The 25212-nt window shown below is 37.1% G+C and overlaps 1 protein-coding gene across 2 annotated transcripts in view; it reads right to left on the reverse strand.

Annotated features, from left to right (window-relative positions):
• The window catches only part of LOC100966452 (probable C-mannosyltransferase DPY19L2), a 164702-nt gene that overhangs the window by 122065 nt on the left and 17425 nt on the right, over positions 1–25212 (reverse strand). For both annotated transcript variants that reach the window (XM_003788579.2, XM_023512443.1), the window contains 3 exons: positions 16352–16376; positions 14935–15022; positions 12733–12870 (listed from right to left, as the gene is read on the reverse strand). In XM_003788579.2, the coding sequence (XP_003788627.1) occupies positions 12733–12870; positions 14935–15022; positions 16352–16376 (251 nt within the window). The remainder of the gene's footprint in view (positions 1–12732; positions 12871–14934; positions 15023–16351; positions 16377–25212) is intronic.

The raw sequence follows: 25212 nt of genomic DNA on the forward strand, positions 1-25212 counted from the left end.
AAAACAGAGAGGTAGATGTATGAAACAGAATAGAGAGCCAACAGATGAATCCAGCTACCTACCATTACCTGATCTTTGACAAGCCAATTAAAAACATTAAATGGGGAAAAGATTCCCTATTTAACAAATGGTGCTGGGCGAACTGGCTGGCAACCTGAAACTGGACCCACATTAACTAAGATAGATTTCACTGGATTAAAGATTTAAACTTTAAAAGATTTAAACTTCACCATTAACTAAGATAGATTCTCACTGGATTAAAGATTTAAACTTAAGACATGAAACCATAAAAATACTAGAAGAAAGTATAGGGAAAACACTTGAAGAAATCGACCTGGGTGAAAATTTTATGAGAAGGACTCCCCAGGCAATTAAGGACATCAAAAATACGCTATTGGGACCTGATGAAACTAAAGCTTCTGCACAGCCAAGAACATAGTAAGTAAAGAAAGCAGATAGCCCTCAGAATGGGAGAAGATTTTTGCAGGTTATGTCTCTGACAAAGGTTTAATAACCAGAATCCATACAGAACTCAAATGTATTAGCAAGAAAAAATAAGTGACCCCATCTCAGGGTGGGCAAAGGATTTAAAGAGGAATTTCACTAAAGAAGATAGGCATATGGCCTATAGATATATGAAAAAATGCTCACCATCCTTAATCGTTAGAGAAATGCAAATCAAAACTACTTTGAGATATTCCCTAACTCCAGTAAGATTAGCCCACATCACAAAATTCCTAAAGCAGAGATGCTGACGTGGATGTGGAGAAAAGGGAACACTTCTACACTGCTGGTGGGAATGCAAACTAATACGTTCCCTTTGGAAAGTCTGGAGAACACTTAGAGAACTAAAAATTAACTTGCCATTTGATCCTGCAATTCCTTTATTAGGTATATATCCAGAAGACCAAAAATCACATTACAACAAAGATATTTATATCAGAATGTTTACTGCAGCCCAATTCATAATTGCCAGGTCATGGAAGAAGCCCAAGTGCCCATCGACTCACTAATGGATCAATAAACGGTGGTCCATGTAATGTATGTACACCATGTAATACTATGCAGCCATAAAGAAAGATGGAGACTTTACCTCCTTCATGTTTACATGGATAGAGCTGGAAAATGTTCTTCTTAGCAAAGTATCACAAGAATAGAAGAAAAAGTATCCAATGTACACAATCCTATTATGAAACTAAGTTATAGCTTTCATATGAAAGCTATAACCTAATTATAGCCTAAGAATATGGGGGGGGAGGGGGGGGAATGGGCAGAGGGAGGGTGATTGAAGGGATAACCTTTGTAGTTTATCTTACAAGGGTACAAGTGAATCTTTCTGAAAGTAGAATATAAATGTCTTAACACAATAACTAGGAAAATGACATGAAGGCTATGTTAACCAGTTTGATGAAAATATTTCAAATTGTATATGAAAACACCACACTACATGGAAGAAGCCCAAGTGCCCATCGATCCATGAATGGATCAACAAACTGTGGTATATGTACGCCATGGAATACTATGCAGCCATTAAGAAGGATAGAGACTTTACATCCTTCATGTTCACATGGATGGAGCTGGAGAATGTTCTTCTGAGTAAAGTATCACAAGAATGGAGGAAAAAGTATCCAATGTATACACCCCTATTATGAAACTAATTTAGACCTTTTATATGAAAGCTATAACCAAATAGCCTAAGAATATGGGGGGGGGGACAGGGAGGGGGAAGGGAGAAGGGAGGGTGGAATGGGTGGAGGGAGGGGGATTGGAGAGATCACTTCTGAGGTTTATCTTACAGGGGTACAAGTTAATCTTTCTAAGAGTAGAATGTGAACGTTTTAAAACAATAACTGAGAAAATGACATGAAGGCTGTGTTGACCAGTTTGAAGGAAGTATTTCAGATTGCATGTGAAAATCTCACACTGTACCCCAGAAGTGCATTAATGTACATAGTACCATTCAATAAAAAAAAAAAGAAAACACCACACTGTACCCCATGATTGCATTAATGTACTGTTCTCAACCTGTGGGTTATGACCCACAGGAACTGTATTAAAGGATCATGGCATTAGGAAGGTTGAGAACCACTGACTTAGAGCTAATCACTCTTAGGATTTTGATGGTCATACTTCTGGCCATTCCCCCTAGACATATAAAATACATACCTAGAGTCACTTGATAATACATAATGTGATATTATAGATGTTAATGTAATGTAAAAATTATAAAAATTTTCCATGTCCAGTAAGTGTAGATTTATTATTTTATCACTTTATTTAAAAAAACTATCATTCTGCCAAAATCTATAGTTTCTATTCTTATGAATTTATCATATGTACACAAAAAATTACCGGATTAAATGTATTGCTAAATATAGACTTATATTCCTATCGGGGATGCAGCTTTATTTAGTAGAAGAGGCATGGCTTTGAACTCAGAATTGAACTCAAATCCTGACTCTGCAAATTATAATGTGTACGGCCTCAAGGAATCCTTCAACTCTGAACCTCAATTGTCAGATCTCTCAAATGAGTTTTATAATTACTATTTTGCAAGACAGAGGTGCGGTAAGAGCTCATATAATATTATACACAGTACAGGCATACAGTAATCATGAAACACTTTTACCTTTTCAAAATATATTGCTAAGCTTACATTTTTAGCTTTATGCAAGAAATTAATCTCCTTTTGAACACAAAAAGTATGAACATAAAATTAAACACGTAAGTACTATACAGGATTGACAATAAATCTAGGCAGATCTTGTCAATTTTATTATCTGTACTGTAAAAAGACTGAGAACAACTCCTTGTTGCCTGTCATATATAATGCTATCAAGTTTTAAAGACAACTCAGCTACATTATCATAATTACTTTTTATTATGTCAAAGAAGTAGTTGAAAATGGCTAAACAAGTAAAAAGAAATCAAATAGCTAAGGCCTCAGTGACCATACTGTTGAAAACTAATATGTCAAAAAGAAGAAAGACAGACAGACAGACAGAAAGAAAGCTAGCTAATGGATCAAGAACTTTATTATAAAATTTAAAGATCAAAAAATTCAAAAAATAATAATAGTCATCAAACACTGGGAGAAATGAAGCTAAATTCTCATCTTGTACAGTAAGCAACATCCTCATGTTACTTAATCAACATTAACTAAAGTTAACAATACGAGAATATGTTTTTCTTTGATTTTTGTATTTATACAGAGTTACAGAGATAATCATTACAGAAAACAAAAACAAGCGTACTTTAGAAGAGTGCGAATACACAGAATTTGGGTGCAAAAACTGCTTCTTTGATCTTAGGTCTACACAATTATTAATACCACAAATTATATTTTTTTAAAAACCTTAGAGAAATCAAAACCAGAAATAAATCTGGGAGACTTCTGAGCACTTGGAAATGAAACACAATTCTAAATACCCAATGGACCAAATAAGAAATCACATGGAAAATTAGAAAAGAATAGATTATACAAATATTGAAGCAATGCAAATGTTTTCTTTGGGGAAGATGGAGTAAATGTACTTTACTTTTCCTAATTATTCATTAAAGTACAACTAAAACCCCTCTAAATTACAAATAAGGCAAACATATGATGACTCTGAAAGGTAGAGAGAAAAACATTGCCTCGTTTTCTGATTTAGAGTCAAACAGGATGGCCATCCAAAAATACAAATGGGCACTGCGATGACTTGAATGTGTCCCCTTTAAATTTTAGGTGCTGAAACTTAATGGTCAAGGAGGTAGTTATTAACAGTCGGGCCCGTTAGAGGTGATTAGGCCATGAGGATGCCTCATGAAAGGACACCGTGCCCTTCTGCACGTGATGACACAGTGTTTCTGGCCTTTGAAAGTGCAGTACCATGGTGCCATCTTAGAAGCAGTGAGTATTACTCACCAGACAACAAGAACTGCTGGGACCTTTCATCTTGGACATCCCAGCCACGAATAAGGTAAGCACTTTCTGTTTGTTATAAATTATCTATTCTCAGCTATTTGTTGTGTGTTTGAGGGGATTTTTTTCTTTTTTTGTATTATTTCAAAATATTAAGGGGGTACAAATGTTTTTGTTTTGTGGCTAGTTTTTATAATGCTTGGATCACGGGTGTCCATCACCTGTACAGTGTTTATTGTACCCATTAGGTAGGTTTTTTTTTTCTTAGAGACAGAGTCTCACTTTATCACCCTTGGTAGAGTGCCGTTGCATCACAGCTCACAGCAACCTGCAACTCCTGAGCTTAGGTGATTCTCTTGCCTCAGCCTCCAGAGTAGCTAGGACTACAGGTGCCCACCACAATGCCTGGCTATATTTTTGTTGCAGTTTGGCCTGGGCCAGGTTTGAATCCACCACTCTCGGTATATGGGGCCAGCGCCCTACCCACTGAGCCACAGCTGCCCCCCACCATTAGGTTTGTACTTTTTACTACTCCTCTGCCCACTTGACTTCCAATGAGTTTTATTTTTGTGCACATGTGTGCCCATCACTTAGTTCCAATTTATTAGACAGTATATGTGGTTTTTGTTTTCCATTCGTTAGATACTTCACTTAGGATAATGGTCTCCAGTTCCATCCAAATTGCTGCAAAAAACATTAATTTATCCTTTTTTTTTTTTTGCAGGTTTTTTTTTTTTTTTGGCCAGGTTTGGGTTTGAACCTGCCACCTCTGGCATCTGAGGCCAGCACCCTACTCCTTTGAGCCACAGGCACTGCCCTAATTTATCCTTTTTTATGGCTAATATGCCATGGTGTACATGTACCACATTTTGTTAATCCACTTATGAATTGACAGGTACTTGGGTTGATGCCACATCTTTGCAACTGTGAATTGTTCTGTTCTACAATAAACATTCAAGTGCATGTGTCTCTTTAATAAAATGACTTCTTTTTCTTTGGGTAGATAGCCAGAGTCCAGTGGTGGGATCATTGGATTGAATGATGGGTTGACTTTAAGTGCCTTGAGAAATCTCCATGCTGTTTTTCACAGATGTACTAATTTGCAGTCACACCAAAAGTGTATAAGTATTCCTTTCTCTCTGCATCCATGCTGACATCTGTTGTTTTGGACCTTTGAGAAAGAGTGGATTCGCTGATCAATAAAGTCCCTTTTTTGTCACTTGAAAAAAAAAATAATAAAAAAAAATAAAAAAATAAAAAACATTCTAATAGGAGTAAGGTGATAACTCACTGTGGTTTTAATTGTATTTCCCTGATGATTAATGCCAATGAGCATTGTTTCTTATGTTTGTTGACCATTTGTTTGTCTACTTTTGAAAACTTCTGTTTGTTTTTTGCCCTCTTTTTATGGGATTCTTAATTTCATCTTGCTGATTTGAGTTCTTCATAGATTCTAGATGTTATCCTTTTATCAGATGTATGAGGTCTAACAATTAAGCTCACAAACTCATCCTATAAAAAGTGCTACACACCTGCCTAATTGCTGTGTATCACCACAGTCACCTTTGAAGTACTCCCATTGTAAAGCTATGCACTGACACTACCTTTGAAAGCAATTTTGTAATTGTCTTTCTGGAATGACCATCAGAGCTGTTATCAGATTGCCCTTAATGTCCTGAATGTCATCCTTATAATATTTCCTTTATCTCTGGGTAAAGAAAAGTCATTGAGAACAGATGAGTTAAGTAGGGAGGGTGTTCCAATTCAGTTATTTGTTGACTGACTAAAAAACTCCCTCACAGACAGTGTCATGTGAGCTGGTGTACAGCTGTCATGCAAGAGTCACACTTTTTTCATGCCAAGATTTTCAGTTAAGATTTTCATGTTTCTCTACTGATGTTTACTTGGTCTGCTATGCTTCTCACAGTTGGCTGATGGTTGTGATGTATAATTTAAAGAAGTTTTGCAATGTTTTCATCAGCTCTGCTCCTTACGGGCTACACTGACCTCTCTTCATCAGTGACACCTTCTCTCCCCTCAGAAAAGCATTTCATCCATATGTACACTGCCATTTTCTTCATGACATTATCGCCATAAATTCAGACTAACATGTTCCTGATTTCAATTTGACTCTTGCCAAATTTTACAAGAAATGTAATGTTCATTGCTCTAATTCAAGCTCTGACATTCTCACAATGGCACAAAAAACACAATAATGAAGGCCACTCAGAGAAATCTAATAATGGCTGTATTTAAGTTATATCTATTGACTACCTAGGACAGGGGTCCTCAAACTTTTTAAACAGGCGGCCAGTTCACTATCCTTCAGACCGTTGGACAAGTTGGCTGCTAAGCAGGACAGGCAGTGGCGGCAAAAACACCCAGCAGGCCGGATAAATGTCCTAGGTGGGCTGCATGTGGCCCGTGGGCCATAGTTTGAGGACGCCTGACCTAGGATGTATGTACCATGAGGAAATTAGCATAGCTTCATTCATTCAACAACTATTATATTGAATCTACTCTATAGGCACCAAGGATACAGCCGTAGGATATAGATGGGCACAGAAAAATTGTAGTAGGAAACAAGGTCATTAGCTAAGAATGAAAAAAGAGAGATTTTGAGAAAACTGAAGATATGACATAGGCATCAAGGATGCAGAGTTGCAAAAGTAAGGCCCAAATATTTTCACTGGAGATGTCTATCTACCAAAGGTTTAAAAAAGAATTAACATCAATTATACAAATCAGGACATACAGCCTATTTTTGTATCAGTAATGTAAGGGTGGAAGTGCTTACTATCGTCCCCCCTTACATTAGAAGTTTAAAGCTCTGAGAGATAAGTTTAAGGCTCATAGGAGACACAAGGGAGAATGGTGCAGGACGGTTTTGTGTCTTTCCCTAGGAAGCGTCTGTTGTTCTCCCAGGGGTTGCCATGGAAGATGATTTTTTAGGACTCTTGCTAATCTTGTTTGGTCAGTACTCTGTAAGATCTGTGAAAAAAAATCTTCAAGTGATTATAAATTCCCTTGCTAATATACACTAGGCATTTATCAGTGGTGAATAACTTGAGCCAACTGTCCACTTTTGTGTGTAATGGCATCTGACCCACATAATCAAATACTGTCTCTGTTCTTGTAGGCGCTTTCTTTCCTTTAATTTTGTGTCAGCTGATTTCCCTGTGGTCTCAGCTCCCTGAAGAGCTTCAGGAAAACTGGAAATTTGCATATTGTCTGGCTTTTGTTGTTGCTGCTGCTGTTGTTGGAACGCTGGGAGCAATAATTTTTGGCTCTGTACATCCAATAGAAAGTTATTTGGACATAATTAAACTTTCTCAGTGTTTATACACATACTTGGGAAGCTGATTATAGCTGAAGAAATACAACTCTGCTGGTTGGTCTTGTTCTATAAGCTCAAATTAAGGCTTTGATGCTGCCAAGGAAACCCACTTTACATCCATAATATATTCATTCCTCCAGCTCAGAAGTCAGCAAGATAGATAAGAAGTTAGACAGCAAACCTTTTAGACTTTGTACAAGTCTGTCTCATATTGTCGTATGTGTTTTCCACTTGTCTCTAGGTTTGTAAATGCGTATTTTGCATACCCATTAATTCGTGAGTTTGGTATGTATCATTCTTGATGTTCTCCAAGCTTCTTGCATCTGTGGTTTGGTATCTGTCATTAATTTTAGAGAATTCTTATTCACTTATTCTTTAAATATTTCTTCATCCCCATCCTTTCTTTCTTCCCTTACTAGAATTCTAATTATGCATCTGTTAGAATGTTTGATATTATGTCACAACTCTTAGATGCTTGTTCTGTCTTTTTCCTCCATTCTTTTCTCTCTTTCTATTTTAGTTTGGTTAATTTCTAATGATCTATCATCAAGCTCACTAATAATTTCTTCTACTGTGTCCTATGGCATTTTTCATTTGCCACTGTGTTTAGTTCCAGCATTTCTCCTTGATTCTTTCATATAGTGTCCCTCTCTCTGTTAAAATTATCTATCTGATCTTGCATATCACCTATCTTTTTCATTTGAGCCTTTAAAATAATAATTATTTTATATTGTTTGGTTTTTCCAATATCCTTGTGTTATTTAAGGTTGGTTGATGATTACTTTGTCTCTTCAGACTCTGTTTTTTCTTACCTTCTGGTATATCTTACAACTTTTTGTTGAAAGTGAGACATGTTGTATAGAACAGTGAGATACAGAAATCAGTATTTTTAAGCTAGAAAATATTGCTTTCCTATCCTATTGCTATTGCTAGGTCTTTAGTGTGCCAGGTTTGTGCTGATTTAATCAGGATTTAAAGTTTGTGGTCACTGTGATTACCAGAGCTGGCATTTGTTGTTGCTGTGGACATTAGAGATTTCCAGGTCCTCTAATAGTACCTCATTTTGAGGTTGGTTTGGAGTTATATCTTTGTGCTGCTTCCCTAAAATAAACTGTCCCTCCAAACTCTCCTGTGATTTTTACTCAAGACTTGTTAATGTGGCAGGAAGATGAAAGTTTACTGATATTCTAGTCATGCCTCAGGCAGGTTCTATGAACTTGGATGTTGGGGATGAAAGTTTCGTAAGTGTCCCTGCTCCTTCTCCAGGAAAACAGTTAAACAAAGATATTATCTTCCTGCCTGTTCTCATTCACAGCTGCACTGGGCATCCACCAATGTCCTCAAGCAATGGATTTGATATCCTCCTCCCTATAGATCATAGCCTTTTTTACTTAAGAGAGATTGGAGACTTGGGTCTGACTGAAGTATAAGCAGTGGCTGCTGTTCTCCTTCCTTAGCTGGGACCACAGAGGAGGCTTACTCTGGATTTTCCTCCAGTCTTCCCCAAGAGAGACCACTGACTTCACATCTCACAGCCCACATTGAGCCTTCATCAGTTTGTCAAAAATTTCTAGGGTAATCTTCCTATTGGTTTTCACGGTATTCAATGGCATCTATCTCAGTCCATCAAATGCTCAGTGCCTACTTTTCTCTGTAGAAATCTATCCTGTTCCAAATTTTAGGTTAGTTGTTTGACCTCTGACTTCAGTTTTCTAAGAAATTAAAGAAAAAGTATTAGCTTGCAGTTTGTCCAGCTTTCTGTTTTGTTTTATAATGGGAATGTTATCTTTCCAGCTCTCTTTATCTCCAAACTAAAATCTGAAGCTTCCAGAAGCTTTATAAAAGATTAAGAGTTCTTTATGTGTTAAGTTTATTAGCACTTTCTTTTTAAAAGTTTATTTATTTTGGATTAAAATGAGAGTATATATGATTAGGTTATGTTGTTTGTGTTTGTAAAGTTCCAACCGTAGTTGTGACCTTCACCTAGGAAGTCTGCCATATACCTGTACTTTGTTCCCATTAGGTGGTAACTTACCAAAATCCCTCCCTTCTCCCCTTCTTGAATTTAATTGAGGTTTTCTCTCATGTGTGCATGCTGCCCTTTTCATTATTATATACATATTAACAAACGTTTTCTCCCAGTTTCTCTGTTGTCTTCTGATTTATGATTTTTTTTTTTACTCTATCTTGCTTTGCCTTTCCCATAGAAACCCCAATAATGGCATTGGCCAAGCCTGCTCCTACCTGACCACCAGGAATTTCTCCTGTGGCCCTGCATGGCATGGAAATGCAGGGAAACGTCAGTCATAAATTCTTCTCTCATGACCTCTTTTGAGTCATCACTCAGTCACCATAAATTAAGACCAGGGCACAGAACAATTCTATGATTCTATTTAAATAAAAGTTCTAGAAAATGTAAACTAACCAAAGTGACGAAGAAAATCGGTGGTTCCCCTAGGGATGAGATGTGGGCAGAGTGGAACAGGAAGGAGCTCAGGGAAACTCCTGAGTGACGGGTGTGACTGTGTTGGCTATTGTGATAGTTTTGTAGGTAGGGGCATGTGCCAGAACTTATCCTAATGTACAAATTATTTGTGACCAGCTACGGTATGTCAATTATGCATAAACAAAGTTATTTAAAAATTTTTAAATATTGGAGGTAAAAAGTAGAACAGCTTTTATTCAGAGTATATTATCATGTATTATACAAATAAAAATGCAAAGGATTCTACAAGAAAGCTACTGGAACTACCAAATTACTTCATCAAGTTGCAGGTACAAACTCAATATTCAAAATCAACTACACTTCCATACAAAAGCAACAAAAAATGTTTAAATAATACCATTTAGAAAATTTTAAAAAACATTGTTGTGACAAATTAAAAATAATCAACAAAATGAAAATCTATACCATGATCAAGGACTGAAATATTCAATACTGTTAAGATGTCAATTCTATCCACATAACATGTATAAATCCAACATAATTCCAATCAAAATTCCAGGAAGTTTTTTTGAAGAAATTAACAAGCTGATTCTAACATTTACATAGAAATGCAATTTGTAAAAGGAAAAACAAAGTCAAGATTCACTTATAAAGCTAATCAAGACAGTGTGGTCTTGAGTGTAGACATATAGATCAATAGAATAGTAGAGAGTACAGAAATGAATACACACACAATATAGCTAATTTTTCAAAAAATGTGCCAAGATAATTCATGGGGAAAAATAGTTACCACAAAAGAGCACATACAAACTTTTTGGCATTATGGAAATGTTTTGTAACTCCATTGCAGCGATAATTACATAGTTTCATATATTTGCCAAAACTCACAGACCTATATGCTTAAAACCTGTACATTTTATTGCATGTAAGTTGTACCTCAACAAAGCTGACTAAAGTGAAAGAAGTTAGAGTAAGATATGCTCATCAAATATTACTAAGGATTACCATACAAAATATATTAATTATGCCAACAAACCAATAAGAAAGCTATCACCAAATAGGTGATGAATATTTATTACAAGTTAGTCATAAAACAAATTCAAATGCCTCTTAAACATGAGAATATGTTTAACTCCACATGTGGCTCACACCTGTAATCCTAGCACTCTGGGAGGCCGAGATGGGTGGATTGCCTGAGCTCACAGGTTTGAGATCAGCATGAGCCAGAGCAAGACCACATCTCTAAAAATAGCCAGGTATTGTGGTGGGTACCTGTAGTCCCAGTTACTTGGAAAGCTGAGGCAAGAGAATCACTTGAGCCTAAGAGTTTGAGGTTGCTGTGAACTATGACGCCCCAGTACTCTACCAAGGGCAACAAAGTGAGACTCTGTCTCAAAAAAAAAGAAGGAAAATACAAATTAAAACAAAAACCATATCACAGCTATCATAGGAATAAAAATTATAAGGTCTGGTGATTCAAAATCTAATAAGGATATGAGGAAAATTCTCCTTGACAGCAGTATGAGTGCTTCAGAGAGCAATTTAGCAATATCTGGTAAAACTAACAAAGCACATATTCTACAACGCAACAGTTCTATTTCTAGTTACACAGCCTAGAGAACATCTTCATATAGACAGTAGAAAGTTCATACAAGAATGTACAATTTATAACTCCTTATAATAGAAAAACTGGAAATAATTTAACATCCAAAAATAGGAAAATATATAAATAAATTTTGGAATTCATAAAAATAGTTAATATTAAAGAAATAAATGTACATACATATATAGACTTCAAAACTACAACAATGACAAAATAGTTATAAAGTGACACATTCAGTATGAGATCATTTACATGGACTTAAAACACATAAAACAATAGATTGGATGGATACACACAAGTTTACAATAAGAATACTTGCAGAAAGAAGGTGATGGGCAAATTGGACTGGAAACAGAACATAGGTGATTTTAACTGTAGGATATTTAGTTATTTTTAAAAGGCTGATGCAAAAATGATAAAAGATTAACATTTCTTTATTCTAGATGGTTGGTCATAACAAGCGAATATTATTCTCTAAAAGTCTATAATTTTAAATTTTAAACAAAATGAAGAAAATAATTTTTAAAAGCTTTAAAAATGTAGACAAAGGACTAAAAAGCAATGATTTTAATTAACATTCTGGCTTCTGAAAGAACTTTTAACCCCAAAGTAGTATTTTACTATGATGTCAAATTTAACATTTAAGAGTTCACAAACTAAGTTTACTAATATTTTTGTTGTTTAAATTTCTAGAATTGACAGACTACTATTAAAGCCATTCCTTTTTAGACTGCATATTAGAAGATATTCTAGATTTCTAGCTACATGATTAAATAAGTCTTACTTGACTAATGTAACTCCAACGTCACTATCCTGCTCATCACTTTCACTGTTCTATCAAGTAATCATCATACCCACCACTGCAAAGTATCCAAAGACCAACCCCCATTTAGCACTTCCATGACTCTTGGGATTCCATTTGGCTTGTCTACAACCCTGGTTGTTATTTCCATACTAGTTCATGTAAGCACAGTTTCTAAGGTCTTTAAATCTTAAGAGAGGAACATTGCATGCTCTGCTCAGTGATAAGGACACACACAATCAATTAACGTGAAAGATCCCCTCCTTTTATGTTAATATCATTATGCTTACTATTTCTATTTTTTTTTTTTTTTTGAGACAGAGTCTCACTATGTTGCCCTGGGTAGAGTGCCATGGCATCACAGCTCACAGTAACCTCAAATTCTTGGGCTTATGCAGTTCTCTTGCCTCAGCCTCCCAAGTAGCTGGGACTACAGGCACCCTCCACAACGCCTGGGTACTTTTTGGTTGCAGTTGTCATGGTTGATTAGCTGGCCTGGACCAAGTTTGAACCCACCAGTGTTGGTGTATGTGGCCAGTGCCCTACCCACTGAGCTATGGGCACTGCCCTATGCTTACTATTTTTATCTGATAAAAAAGGATCACTCTACAAATAGTATTTGTCTCAAATTACCACTCACCTCTGGATAAAGATGGAAGCGTTTAACTGTATTGATTACAAGGGGATATTCAGTGAGCCTGTCATTCATAATCATCCATAGTCCTTGCAAAAATGAAGGTGCTTCAATAATGGTCTTGAAGTAGGAATAATAAAGCCCCTTTAAGAAAAGACAATCAATGTTTATTAATACTTACAACTCCTTTTAGAACATTTTTTTCCTGAAAAAAGGGAAAAGGTCATAATAAAAGTTCCTAAATACTCCTTGTTATTGCATGCTCGGATTCAGAAAAGCATGTATTTCAGTTTATCACTATACTCTTTCAAGTTCTGTACAGATTTGAAAATTGTCAAACTAAAGAGCTGGAAGAATGATCAAATGTTTTAAGGAGCTTTTCAAATGGTGCCTTAAAATACATGGATGGCATACTTTTAATTTTACCAAATCTGGTTTTACCCCACATTATGAGATGCTTGAAGGCTGGCATCTGATGAATCCTATCATAAACAGGAATGACTTCATGCCTCTGTACAACTTTGCATATATAAAATTACTTCTTTCCCCCAAGCTTTAAGGAATAACATATAATTATCATCAGTATCTTAGGCATAGAACTCCAGCTTTTGTTTTACTTAACAGCTCTATCCACTGGCTTGAACAACTAACTATTATTGTTCACAAATCCTGTGTACTGAAAAGGGGATTCTTTTAGTGTTCTACTCCTGCTATGAAATAATGGCTTCATTAGGATAGCAAATGTGTTGATAAGTTAGAATTTTTTTGTTTAACAGCAGCATATTGTGTCTCATTTCCCTCATCAATTTGTTTTCTTTCCTAAAACCTAAAAATCAATAAAGGCCCACATTGTTTATAATATGTTCACCCCCAAAACATAAAAAATTACCTCTAACCATTCCTGCCTCATCCAACTACTTTATTCTCAATAGATTAAGCAACACTAGGAATCATTAAATTAAGACCTATTTTACCTGATGTCTAAAAGGCCATTTCCTCATAGTTTTGATTGGTAAAATCTAAGTTCATAAAGGATCTTCCTTTGTTTAGGAGGATAACAAGACATTAAAACAAAGGGCAACTAACATGTAAAAGTCTGTATTCAGAGAAATATTAAATATATAAATGTTTTATTAACAACTATTTCTTTGTGCCTGGTACTGTCCCCAGTCATGATCTCCCTATATTTTCACTAAAGCCCTGTAAAGCTGGCATTATTTCTATGTAGCAGATGAGATTACTAAGAATCAGAGAGGCTAACTGACTGGGCATTATACAATGAAGTACAGAACTGCCACCAGTATCCAGTGATCTGTCACCAAAGCCCAGACTCTCCCACAGCTAAAACCTTTATTTAATATTTTATACCTTCTCTTCAGATATGAAAGTTCCCTAAAAAAAGACAAAATATATATTTTACATCTTCCCTTTGGAAATAACACCTTCAAAATATTCAAATACCACACAAATGTTAATGTATCTGTCAAAGTTTTACAGAGGCTATAGAGATAAAAATCAAAAAGCACTGCCTATGGTGTCTAAAATAGGCAAATTCATGACAAGTGGGGGGGGGTTAGGTGTTTAATGCACACAGAATTTTTATTTGGGATAGCAAACCATTTTGGAGATGAACAGTGGTGATGGTTGCACAATCTGAACATACTTAAAGGCACTGAATTGTATACTTAAAAATGTTTAAAATGATAAATTTTATGATAATAGTTATATTTAAATAGGTATCTATTTAGTAGGTATCTATTTCTAGGTATCAAAACCCAGAAAATTAGGAAATTATATCAAAAGTTATCTCTTAAAGGAAATTTTCTTGAAACCAAAAGAGAGCTAAGAAAAAACTTAAAAGAGCCATGTAAAACATGGAATCTCGCGACTCTAGCCAAAGAGACAGCAATTTCTGATAATATTTGATACCCCTGTATCCTTCTTCAGTGCTGTCTTTGTTCTCCTTCATTCTTCAATTATAATTGATCTTTATTATTTTTAAAAGTCTGCATTAGGAAAGGGGGAGAGATAACAAGATAAGCAAAAGAAAAAGAATCTCAACCACTTTTCTATTTAAATCACAAACCTAGATTGTATTAGAAAATAGTGCAGTTCACCAAAAGGTCATTTCCATTCTGAATAGACTCCTACCTTACAGTCTTACTATTCTTAAACCACAAATTAATTTATTAGAAGAAAGAACCTAACCATTTCAGTGCGAAAAGTCATCTCCCGTTCCAAAGATGAGAGGTGGGAAAAATGGCGATCATTTTCAAAAAGTGTTATTAAATGTATCCTAGGGGAAAAAAATGAAGTTTCATATTATAATAAGAATGGGTTTCAAAACCAGTATTGAAATAACTAAGTTATAAATCAGCAAAAAAAGAAAACCATACAAAGGACAAAATAAATTTTTATAATAAATATTGAAGGAATTTTGTAATTTGCTTACTAACTGCTATGTTTTTAGGCATTTAGTGTCTGGTGTAGCACACACCTGAAATTCCTTAATTGTTGGTTTTTAAACTTAATTACATAGCTTAAATTCTTATGAATCTCTCCACCCTTTCTACCACTGCAGGCCTCTAAATCACAGTCAGGTTTTTATTTGTTTTTTAAGTTTCACAGGTGATCCTGATATACCAGGTTTGGGAAATATCTATAAATGTTGAAAAGCACTCAGAATATAATTTTAAATAAAATTCCTTTAGATTTAAGCTTTTTAAGGTAAGTGTAATACCACATAAGGGATTAATTTTAATGTGCCAAAGAACACAAGATGGTACTTGAAGATATTTTAGTGTTGTAACTGCAGGCAGTAAAAAAAAGGAGCATATGTGATGAGCAAAATTGGTTATAGTCAGCAATTATGCGATCCTTAATTTATGTAGTAAGTGCTTTCCAGTATGATTGAAAAATAAAACAAAATTCCACATATCAAACCTGTTTTCCATTAACCCTTCTTTATATGTAGGGCAAAGCTGAATGTTTCCTACCCACTGCAGCCTTAGTTCTAACACCAAAATCTCCCTGCAGACTAAGTGGCCAGAGCAGCACTATCCCAACAGAACAGAATGGGGGCAGATCCCATTTTTCCCAAGGGTAGAAATCCCTTAGCTCTGGTGGAAATGAAAATATTCCACAGTTAAATATTATTTTATACATGACTTATACAAATAGAACGCTTGTAAAATAATGTGCATAGGCATGCACAGGGAAAGGCTCCAGGACATTAGACTCTGTGTTACCACTGAGAATCTTCATTTCCACCTGAATTCCAATTGGCAGGTGTTAATAAAACTTCTAAGCTTTTGTCACTAATGACACAAAGTTACCAAAAAATAAGGAAGTGTTTTAGATGAAATATACATCTAGATATTTAAAGAAATACAATATTTAATTCTTTGTTAAAACAAAAATATTTTAATTCATAAGTTACAATTCACCAAATACATCTATTTTGTGAATGCTGCTTTACATATGAAGCTTGTCAAAAAGTATGTATAAATGGGTATACATGTAGATGTTCTATACACATGGCCAAAAGTTATTTTACTGTTTGCAAACAGTGATAGAAAATTAATCCAAATGTTTTTACTTATTTCCAACAGAAAGTAAATCTTACCAGTGCAAAATTCCCACAAAGGCAGCTGGAAAAAGAAAAATAAAGAAAGTTGTTAAAAGCTGACTTCTTATAAAATGCCTTTACAACAAGTATTTCAAATGCATTCCTTTATATGTTGAGAAAGAGAGCACATAAAGCAAGATAGCCACCTACTTTCACCTATATGAGTATAAGAAAAAAATTCAGACCATAAAGCAAATTGTGAATAGTGCTTACCACTACAGGGAGAACTTGATGAGCAAAGAAGGAGATTAGAAATGTTTCAACATTTCATGTAGGAAATTTGTGAGTGATTAAATTATGGATTATCTTGAACTTTTTGTGATTTTTTTTCAGTATTATTCTCTATTGTCTCAGTCTCTATTTCTTTGCATAGTTTTAAAAAGAAGTAAATATATAGTCTGCTCAGCCAGATTCTTTCAGAAAAGACTCCAGCCAACCAGAGCCACTCTAGACCACGTTCTCTCTTCAGAAGATGGTTAAATACAGGCAATCACTTCCTGACAAAACATTTGAAAGACCCATCATTTGCAAGCTCTTTGTGAACTCTTAGACCTAGGATAAGGTGACCAGACGCCTCGTTTTTGGCAGGACAGTCCCGATTTTTAACAATTTGTCCCGCATCCTGTGGCGTTTTTAAAAAGTCCCAATTTTTGGAAAGAATGCATGACAATAGGTAACGGCAGAACAATGGGAAGGCAATATACGGTTTTTGGCTGCTGAAAGGTTAATGTAACTCCATTTGGGAATGGAGCGGTTAATGTAACTTTATTTGGAAATGAAAAGGCTAATGTAAACTCTCTACTCCCCTCCTAGGCAAAGTCACCAGCAGGTGGACCAGCGCCCTACTCCTTTGAGCCACAGGCTCCGCCCTATACATAATTTTTTTAAATGTATTATGTTTGTAAATTGTACTTATGTTGAAATTAAAAATATATATATTACAATACTATTTTTGTGTTCTATGAAAATTTTTGTTGCTCCATACAGACCAAATTTTTAATTTAGAACACCCCCCCACCCCATGCCCATCAATGGTGTCCGGCTTTACCAATGTTAAAATCTGGTCACCTTAACCTAGGAGCTCCTAGATTGCCCAGGAGACTCCTCTAGAGTCACTGTGCTAATGCCCCATGCACAAGACCTTATTGGTGGAGCTTCAAGACAGGTTAAATAATGACAATGCTCATGGTATGGACCTTTTGGAGAAACTACAAACACAGTCTGTCCGCTCTGGTGGCTGGGAAGTTCCTTGTTTTCAAGGGTGCCATGGAACAGGGCAGAGGAATGAGGACAGAATAACTTAAAACACCACAAACCTTGCTGTTCTTACAAAGATTCCCCAGCCTTCCTTGAATTAATGCTATTCATACTGTTGTAAACCAGAGATGTTCTACATGCAGTCTGTGGGCTACATGCTAATTATCTGACTGTTTTGCTTATCTGTAGCATGGGATATCACAAAAAGCATGCATGGGGCTTCGCCCACCCCCATCAGTTTTTGTTAGTGTGTTAGTGTTTGTGTATTTAATGTGTGGCCCAAGGTAACTCTTATTTTCTAATTTGTAGCAAAGAAAAAAAAATGCTGGACAGCCCTATAAAACCTTTGGTTAATTTCCAAAGTTTTACAAAAGGTGATTTTGATAATTTTCTGAGTATTTTCATTATTGTCATGGATGAGTGAACTCACTTGGCTATACTAGAAGTCCTGCCTCCCCCCTCTAAAATTTTACAAAAGTATTTCTTATGGTTGTCCCAGATATACTAGGCAAGTCATCTTACAAACCACCAACATTAACCTCAGAGAAAATTCAAATCTTACCCAACCTAGGTAACAATATAATGCAAACTAATTCGATAATTATTAAATAAAGAGAAATTTTAAAATTGCAATGTTAAAATTCCCAGTGATGCTTCTCTAGTCCTTTTCCTATTTTACTAACTATCCTGGGCTTATCTTAACTACTTCTCAGAGGATTTACTTGTTTTTTATCAGGATAGGCAAACTATGGCCCATGGTCTGTTTTTGTACAGCCGGCAAACTAAAGATGGTCTTTATATTTTTTAAAGATTGTAAAAATAAAGAGGAAAAAGATGATTAAGAAGATGCGACAGACTGTATATGAGCTTCAAAGCTTAAAATAGTTACTCTCTGGCTCTTTACAGAAAAAAATATACACATATTTGATACACATGTGAACTCTTTTGATCTCATATACTGTAAACCACTTGGAAATTAAATCTCATACTTTTCTCTCAACTGGAAACAGATGCCCCTCTGATAAGGATTCCTTAACTTTAAGATATACAGAGACTATCCTAGACAACTACATGTATATCCTCTTATTCTCCTCATAATTATACCAGCAAAAACTCTCAAAAATTATATTTAAGAAACTTATCAAATATGTTGCCAAATTCATCTAGCTTTTCAAAGATCTTCAAAATTTTTCTGTCTCTCACACTCTCCCCTCACCCCACAATCCACATCTGGGGGGGGGGAAAAAAGATACAGTGTAGGGCGGCTCCTATGGCTCAAAGGAGTAGGGTGCTGGCCCCATATGCCAGAGGTGGCAGGTTCAAACCTAGCCCCAGCCAAAAACTGCAAAAAAAAAAAAAAAAGATACAGTGTAATGATGCCAATATTCTAAATCAATGAAGCACTGAGTTGTGATAGAAAGCATGTTCCCTGAACCCCAGCATCCTATTTCTATTAGTCTCACCACTGAAAGTGACCCAGCCTTATACTGTAGTGAAACTCAGGAGGGAGAAATAAACTGTACACTTCTTGAGTAGCCCTGAAAATGCAGCAGATATCTGCAGAACACAGCCTCCAAAAACTAAAAAAAAAAAAATCCGTACAAGAAACACTAAGCAGAAATAACCTTGAAAGAAACTATGTAACAAACAATAGCACTCTGGTTTCTTGAGAAATATAATAATTCGTTATGATTTTTTTGCCTACTATCTAAAAACTTCCCATGACCTAACATCTATAACTGTAACTCTGTAACTGAAACTGAACTAAAATTGTATAAAAGGGCTTTGTGGGAACAAGTCGGGAGGTGCTCAGTGCTTTAAGGCTGATGGCCTGGTGGACTGGGCCATACAATCCTTGATGAGAGTCTATTCATTTCCATTCACTGGTCCAGCAACACTTCTGGTTCCCTGACTGGGAAGCCAGCAGGAGGATTCCAAGGAGATATTCTGGGGACTTCCCCTTGCGCCCTTGCCAAGTACAGCACCCTATGGGGTTTTCCTGGTGTCCTGACTGATGCCATTCCTTAAGAGCACTCCTGTATTGGTTACAGGGAGGAGCTGTGTCCTTCCTGGTGGTGGTAACTCACCAAAAGGGAAACTAATGAAGGGAGTGAACCAGGGAAGCTGGAGGAAAGCGCTGCACCAGGAAAGACTTAGGTAAGGAGACCCCCTTAAAAAGGGTCTAATACTAGTAAAGTTCACTTCTTTTTTTTTTTTTTTTTTGAGACAGAGTCTCACTATGTCATCCTCTGTAGAGTACTGTTGTGTCACAGCAACCTCAAACTCTTGGGCTTAAGCAATTCTCTTGCCTCAGTCTCCTGAGTAACTGGGACTACCGGTGCTCACTTTGATGCCCAGCTATTTTTTTGTTGCAGTTGTTTAGCTGGCCCGGGCTGGGTTCGACCCACCACCCTCCATGTATGTGACTGGGGCCATAACCACTGTGCTACGTGTGCCAAACCATTAAGTTCACTTCTAAAAGTGGAAAAGGAGATTGGCTGCTTCCTTGAGGTGGAAGCCTGAGCAAAAAGGACAAAAAGGAATTGCCTTCCTTGAGGCAGGAGCCTCTGTAAAAGGGAACAACAGGGATCAGGAGAGGCACAGCCAGGGGGGTTCCCAAGAAATCTTCAAATCCCCCTTTGTTTGTCTGCTTCTCAAGAATGGGTTCCCCACAGCCTAAAGAAACTTCCCTAGGGTTGATGATTCAAAATTTTAAGAAAGGTTTTATAGGGGACTATAGAGTTACTATGAACCCTAAGATGTTAAAAAACAAAACAAAACACTTTATAAGCTAAAATGGCCATCCTTTAGAGTGGGCAGGACATCAGAGGGAAGTCTGGGTATAGGTGTGGTAAAAAAAGAGTATGGAAAATAGTTGCTGGTAGGCCTGGACACCCTGACCAGTTCACATATGTAAAAACTCAGCTGACATTGGTGTTGGAGCCCCCTCCACGGCTGAGAGGAAGGCGGCAGGTAGTCAGTGTCTGGCAGTAGCTGCACCAAGGATTGAGGATAGGCACCTTGCTCGCCCCACTCACCTGCAACTCCTTGTGCCCTTTGACTGGCACAGCACACATGGACAGGCCGGGCAGGCAGGGTGGGGCTTTCCTCGGGGCCCCACAAATAGCTGGGTGGGGAACAGGGCTAGTGACCTCCCTCTCCAGTTCCCTCCTCTCCCACTGGAGGCAGGAAATGGTGAGAAGGAAGGGAAGAAGGTGGCAAGAAAAGGGATCCGCTGGCTGCCATAGATGATAAGATTTTCACCCAAGAGATAGACCAGTGTGCCATCTGCAGGGAAGAAGACCACAGGAAGAACGAATGTCCACCAGCTGCCAATAAGAAAGAAGTAGAAGCTAGCCTCTCCCACCTCTGCCATTTAGTTAAAAAAAAAAAAAGCAAGTGGCCCCAGCACTAGCCCTCTCTGACCTAGCCAAGCCTTTCAACTGTGTATGTGTGTGTGTGCACGCAGGTGTGTATCATAAAGAAACAAAACAGCCAAGAGAAGATCTTCATATCAGGGAGAGACAATCTATCCTAACAATGTACTTTGTCTCCCAGTTGGTCCCAGGTATTTGGCATAAACTCCACAAGCGGAATTCCTAACCTGACCTTAAAGGTCTTTGATAACTAGATGGAGAAAGGGAGAAGGAAGAGAGGAGATGGGGCCAGCAGCAGGCCCTGGTAGCAGAAATAAACTTTTCAAATAGTGGCTAATAGAAAGTTTTCAGAGATAGAGATACCCCAGAGGCTTAGGCAAGAAGACACTAAGACTGCACCCTGCTTCCTCCGCAGTCAACTGGATCTCTGGTGAGAAATGTACCAGGGAGTGGAGCTCCTGCCTGGAACTGGTGGAGCAGCCCCGACCCCCAAGCTGGCATCCTCCACACCACAGAACACTCTCTAAGACTACTTCACATGGACAGACACCATACTCGGAATAAGCTCAACTTCATCACATCAGAATGACTGAGCCTTGGGTAAGGGTAACGTTCTCTGTTACCCATAAGCAAAGTGATTTTAATAATACCAGAACCATTTCCTCTGCTCTTCCTAAATTTTAGGACCTCTGTTTTCCTCTCCTATCTCTATCTCTGAAGTAGAAAGTAAACTACAATCCCCTATGTATTCCACAACTTCTTTGCCATTGGGAGATTAAGTTTAATTGCCCTACCCCACTGCTTTGACAGACTCTTAAGGTTAAGTTAAACATCACAGGCTTTTAGAAAAGTTTAACTTAGACTTTGTATACAACCTTCCTTTCCCCTTTTTTCTGAGTTCCCAGTTAAAAATAAAAAGAAACTGTTGATCTCCAGGTTCTTACATCATGTCTATTGTTAGTTGTAACCATGCTCAAAGACAAAGAAAGGTTTATCCATGAGACACTAGCCAGAGACCTGTCAAGCTTTCCTGCATAGCAGCTGCAGTGCACTTTACTATAATATGTAGATGATTTACCATTAGGCCATCAGACTAGAAAAGGGTGTGCTGAAAGAACTGATATGTTGTTGAAACACCTAAAAAAACACGGCTATACAGTCTCCAAAAAGAAGGCTCAGTTATGCCAGCAACAAGTATAGCACCTGGGATTCACCACAGCAAGTCAGAGGCGCTTGGGTCTAGAAAGAAAACATGATCTGTAACCTGCCTGCTCCCAAGACCAGGAAACAACTGCAAGAATTATTAAGGGTAGCTGGCTTCTATTGCCTATGGATCCCAAATTTTGCTGTTTGCTAAGTCCTTGTATGAAGCCACAAGGAGAGGGGGGTGATAAGGAGCCTCCCCCCTAGGAACAAGCATTCTGAGCCATCCATTAAAAGCTTATGACAGCTCCAGTACTTGGCCTCCCAGACTTGACTAAACCTTTCATTTTATATGTATCAGAGAGAGAACAGGCAGCAGTGGGAGTTTTAACACAACTCTGAAGTCATAGGCTCAACCCTGTTGGATACTTGTCCAAGCATTTAGATGAAGTAGCTAAAGGCTGGCCACCTTGTCTAAGAGCTTTAGCAGCCAAAGGTCTACTTATGCAAGAAGGACATAAACTAACCTCAAGATGAAACCTGACAGTGACAGTGCCTCACGCTATAATTACCTTAATAAACTCTAAGGGACATCCTTGGTTAACGGATGCCAGGCTTACCAAATATCAAAGTCTATTATGTGACAATCCTGGATTAAAAATTACTATGTGTAACATGCCCAATCTGGCTACCTCCAATCCTGTCAGTGATGTTTCTTTAAAACATGACTGTCAAGAAGTAATGAAGCAGGTTTACTCCAGTCGCCCAGATTTATAAGATGAACCTTGGACAAAGCCTGATTAGATTCTATTTGTAAATGGTAGTAGTTTTCTAGATGCCTTTGGCCACTGAAAGGCAAGATATGCAGTAGTTATAGTGAAGTAATAGAAGCCCAAGGACTCCTGCCTGGGACATCAGCCCAAAAAGCAAAGATTATAGCACTTACCAAGACAGTGGAATAAAGTAAATATTTATTACTTTAAATAACAAGAAAGTCAATATTTATACTGACTCAAAGTATGCCTTTTTAACCCTGCATGTATATAGTACATAGTGCACTGTATAAAGAAAAAGGACTAAACTCAGCCAGAAAACAAATTAAATATCACCAAGAAATTTTAAACTTATTAAAGACTGTGTAGAAATCTAGAAAGATGGCATTAATGCCTTGCAAAGAGCACCAAAAGGGTCAAAGACATATTATTTTAAGAAATACTAAAGCTGATGCTGAAGCATGCTTAGCAGTGGCAAGCCATCATCTATGTGTTTACAGCTCTATTACTTTGAGTCCCAAATGTAATACCAGTATATAATAAAGAATTAGAATGGTTGATGCAAGAGCTTGCTTGCATCTAGATGATAAATTGATGCATTTACCAGATGGAAGAACACAGAACATAGATGGGCTGTGTATAAGCCCATCCACCTAGGATACTTCACCCTAGAACAACTAACTACTAGGAAAGTATTTCTATATAAACGTCTAGCAAGCCTGGCAAAAACAATAAATCAAAGGTGTGTTACCTGTAGCCAATTCAATGCCAAACAAGTCCCCAGTTTGCCACCAGTTACTCAAAGTGTAAGAACTTGTGTAAGAACCAGTGTAAGTGTAAGAACCAGTTTGCCACCAGTTACTCAAAGTGTAAGTTCTCTTTGAGAACATTCAAGTGGACTTTCCTGAAATGGCTCCAACAGAAGAAATAAGTATCTGCTCATATTTGTATGTACTTACTCAGGGTGAGTTGAAGCTTTTCCTACTCAAAATGAAAAAGCCAAAGAAGATACACATTTTCTACTTAAAGAAATCATTCCTAGGTAGGCCTGCCTCTTTACATAGGCTCTGACAATGGACCTGTTTTTGTAGCTGACAGTCTTCAACAGACTGCTGCCTACCGAAAATTAACTGGAAACTACATGCTGCCTATAGGTCACAAAGTTCAGGAAAAATTGAAAAAAATGAATAGAACATTAAAGACTATTATGCGAAAAATATGCATAGAGCCTAAACTTCAGCGAGTCCAGCCTTTAGCATTGTTTAAAATTAGACGTACTCCTACAAAAAGAATAGAATATTAGCCTTATGAAATACATATCATAGATCCCCTTCCATTTTAGAAAATTTACCAGAAACCTAGAAAGAACTGGGAGAAATGGAACTTACTAAACAACTTATATCATTAGGTAAATAATGAAAAAGATTTCCAAATGAGTGAATGACAGATGTCCTATTAGTTTATCTCCCCCATTCCATCACTATTCTCCAGGTAACGGGATGTGAATTAAAAATTGGAACCTAAGCCCACTGAAACTCTGGTGGAAAGGCCCTTACTTGGTGATTCTGTCTGCACCTACAGCAGTGAAGACAGATAACATTAAACTGGCAAATGAAAAAGAGTAGACAGTCCAAGCGGAGCATCCCCACCACCTTACCCTGAGAAAACAGACTACAGCCCTGCCTCAGTTCACATACTGGAAGCTGACTGGTCTATACACAGCAGAAGCTTGAAGATTAACTGCTAGAGCAGCAGTGGCTTGGGACTAATTCTTTGGTTTAGACTTTTTATATTTTTATTATTTAATGTTAGGTGTAAGACATGATGAAAGTTGTGAAAAATGCATCCAAGAAGTAACCCAATTGGACAGACTATAAAACCTGTGTTACTGTTTTATTATTATGAATGTACAGAAAAGCATGGGGAAACTTGCATATATAATGACACCCAATATCAGGTATGTGCTCCCCCTAGTGGGCCTGCTGTTTGTTACAATCCTTCTGAACCCCCAGAACAGACTGAATTTACTATCAGGTATATACTGATATCCATGAAAGAATAATAACTTGTCATAACTAAAGAACACCTAAACAGGTACCTTTAACTTTTGATGCATGCTGAATCTTTAGTAAAAGATTGATACTGAGGAATTCTGGGAAGATGGCCGACTGGTAGCAACCCTGGTCAGAGGCTCCTGAACAAAGGAAGAAAAACTGGTTGGAATCAGAATCTATGAAGTCAAAGACGGGGAGCTGAGCCCAGAAAGAAGTTCGGCAAGCTATAAATCCAAGGAAGATCATTTAAGAAC

This window comes from Otolemur garnettii, unplaced genomic scaffold, assembly GCF_000181295.1.
Source record: "Otolemur garnettii isolate 467f Iridium unplaced genomic scaffold, OtoGar3 scaffold00028, whole genome shotgun sequence".
NCBI classification, from domain to species: domain Eukaryota; kingdom Metazoa; phylum Chordata; class Mammalia; order Primates; family Galagidae; genus Otolemur; species Otolemur garnettii.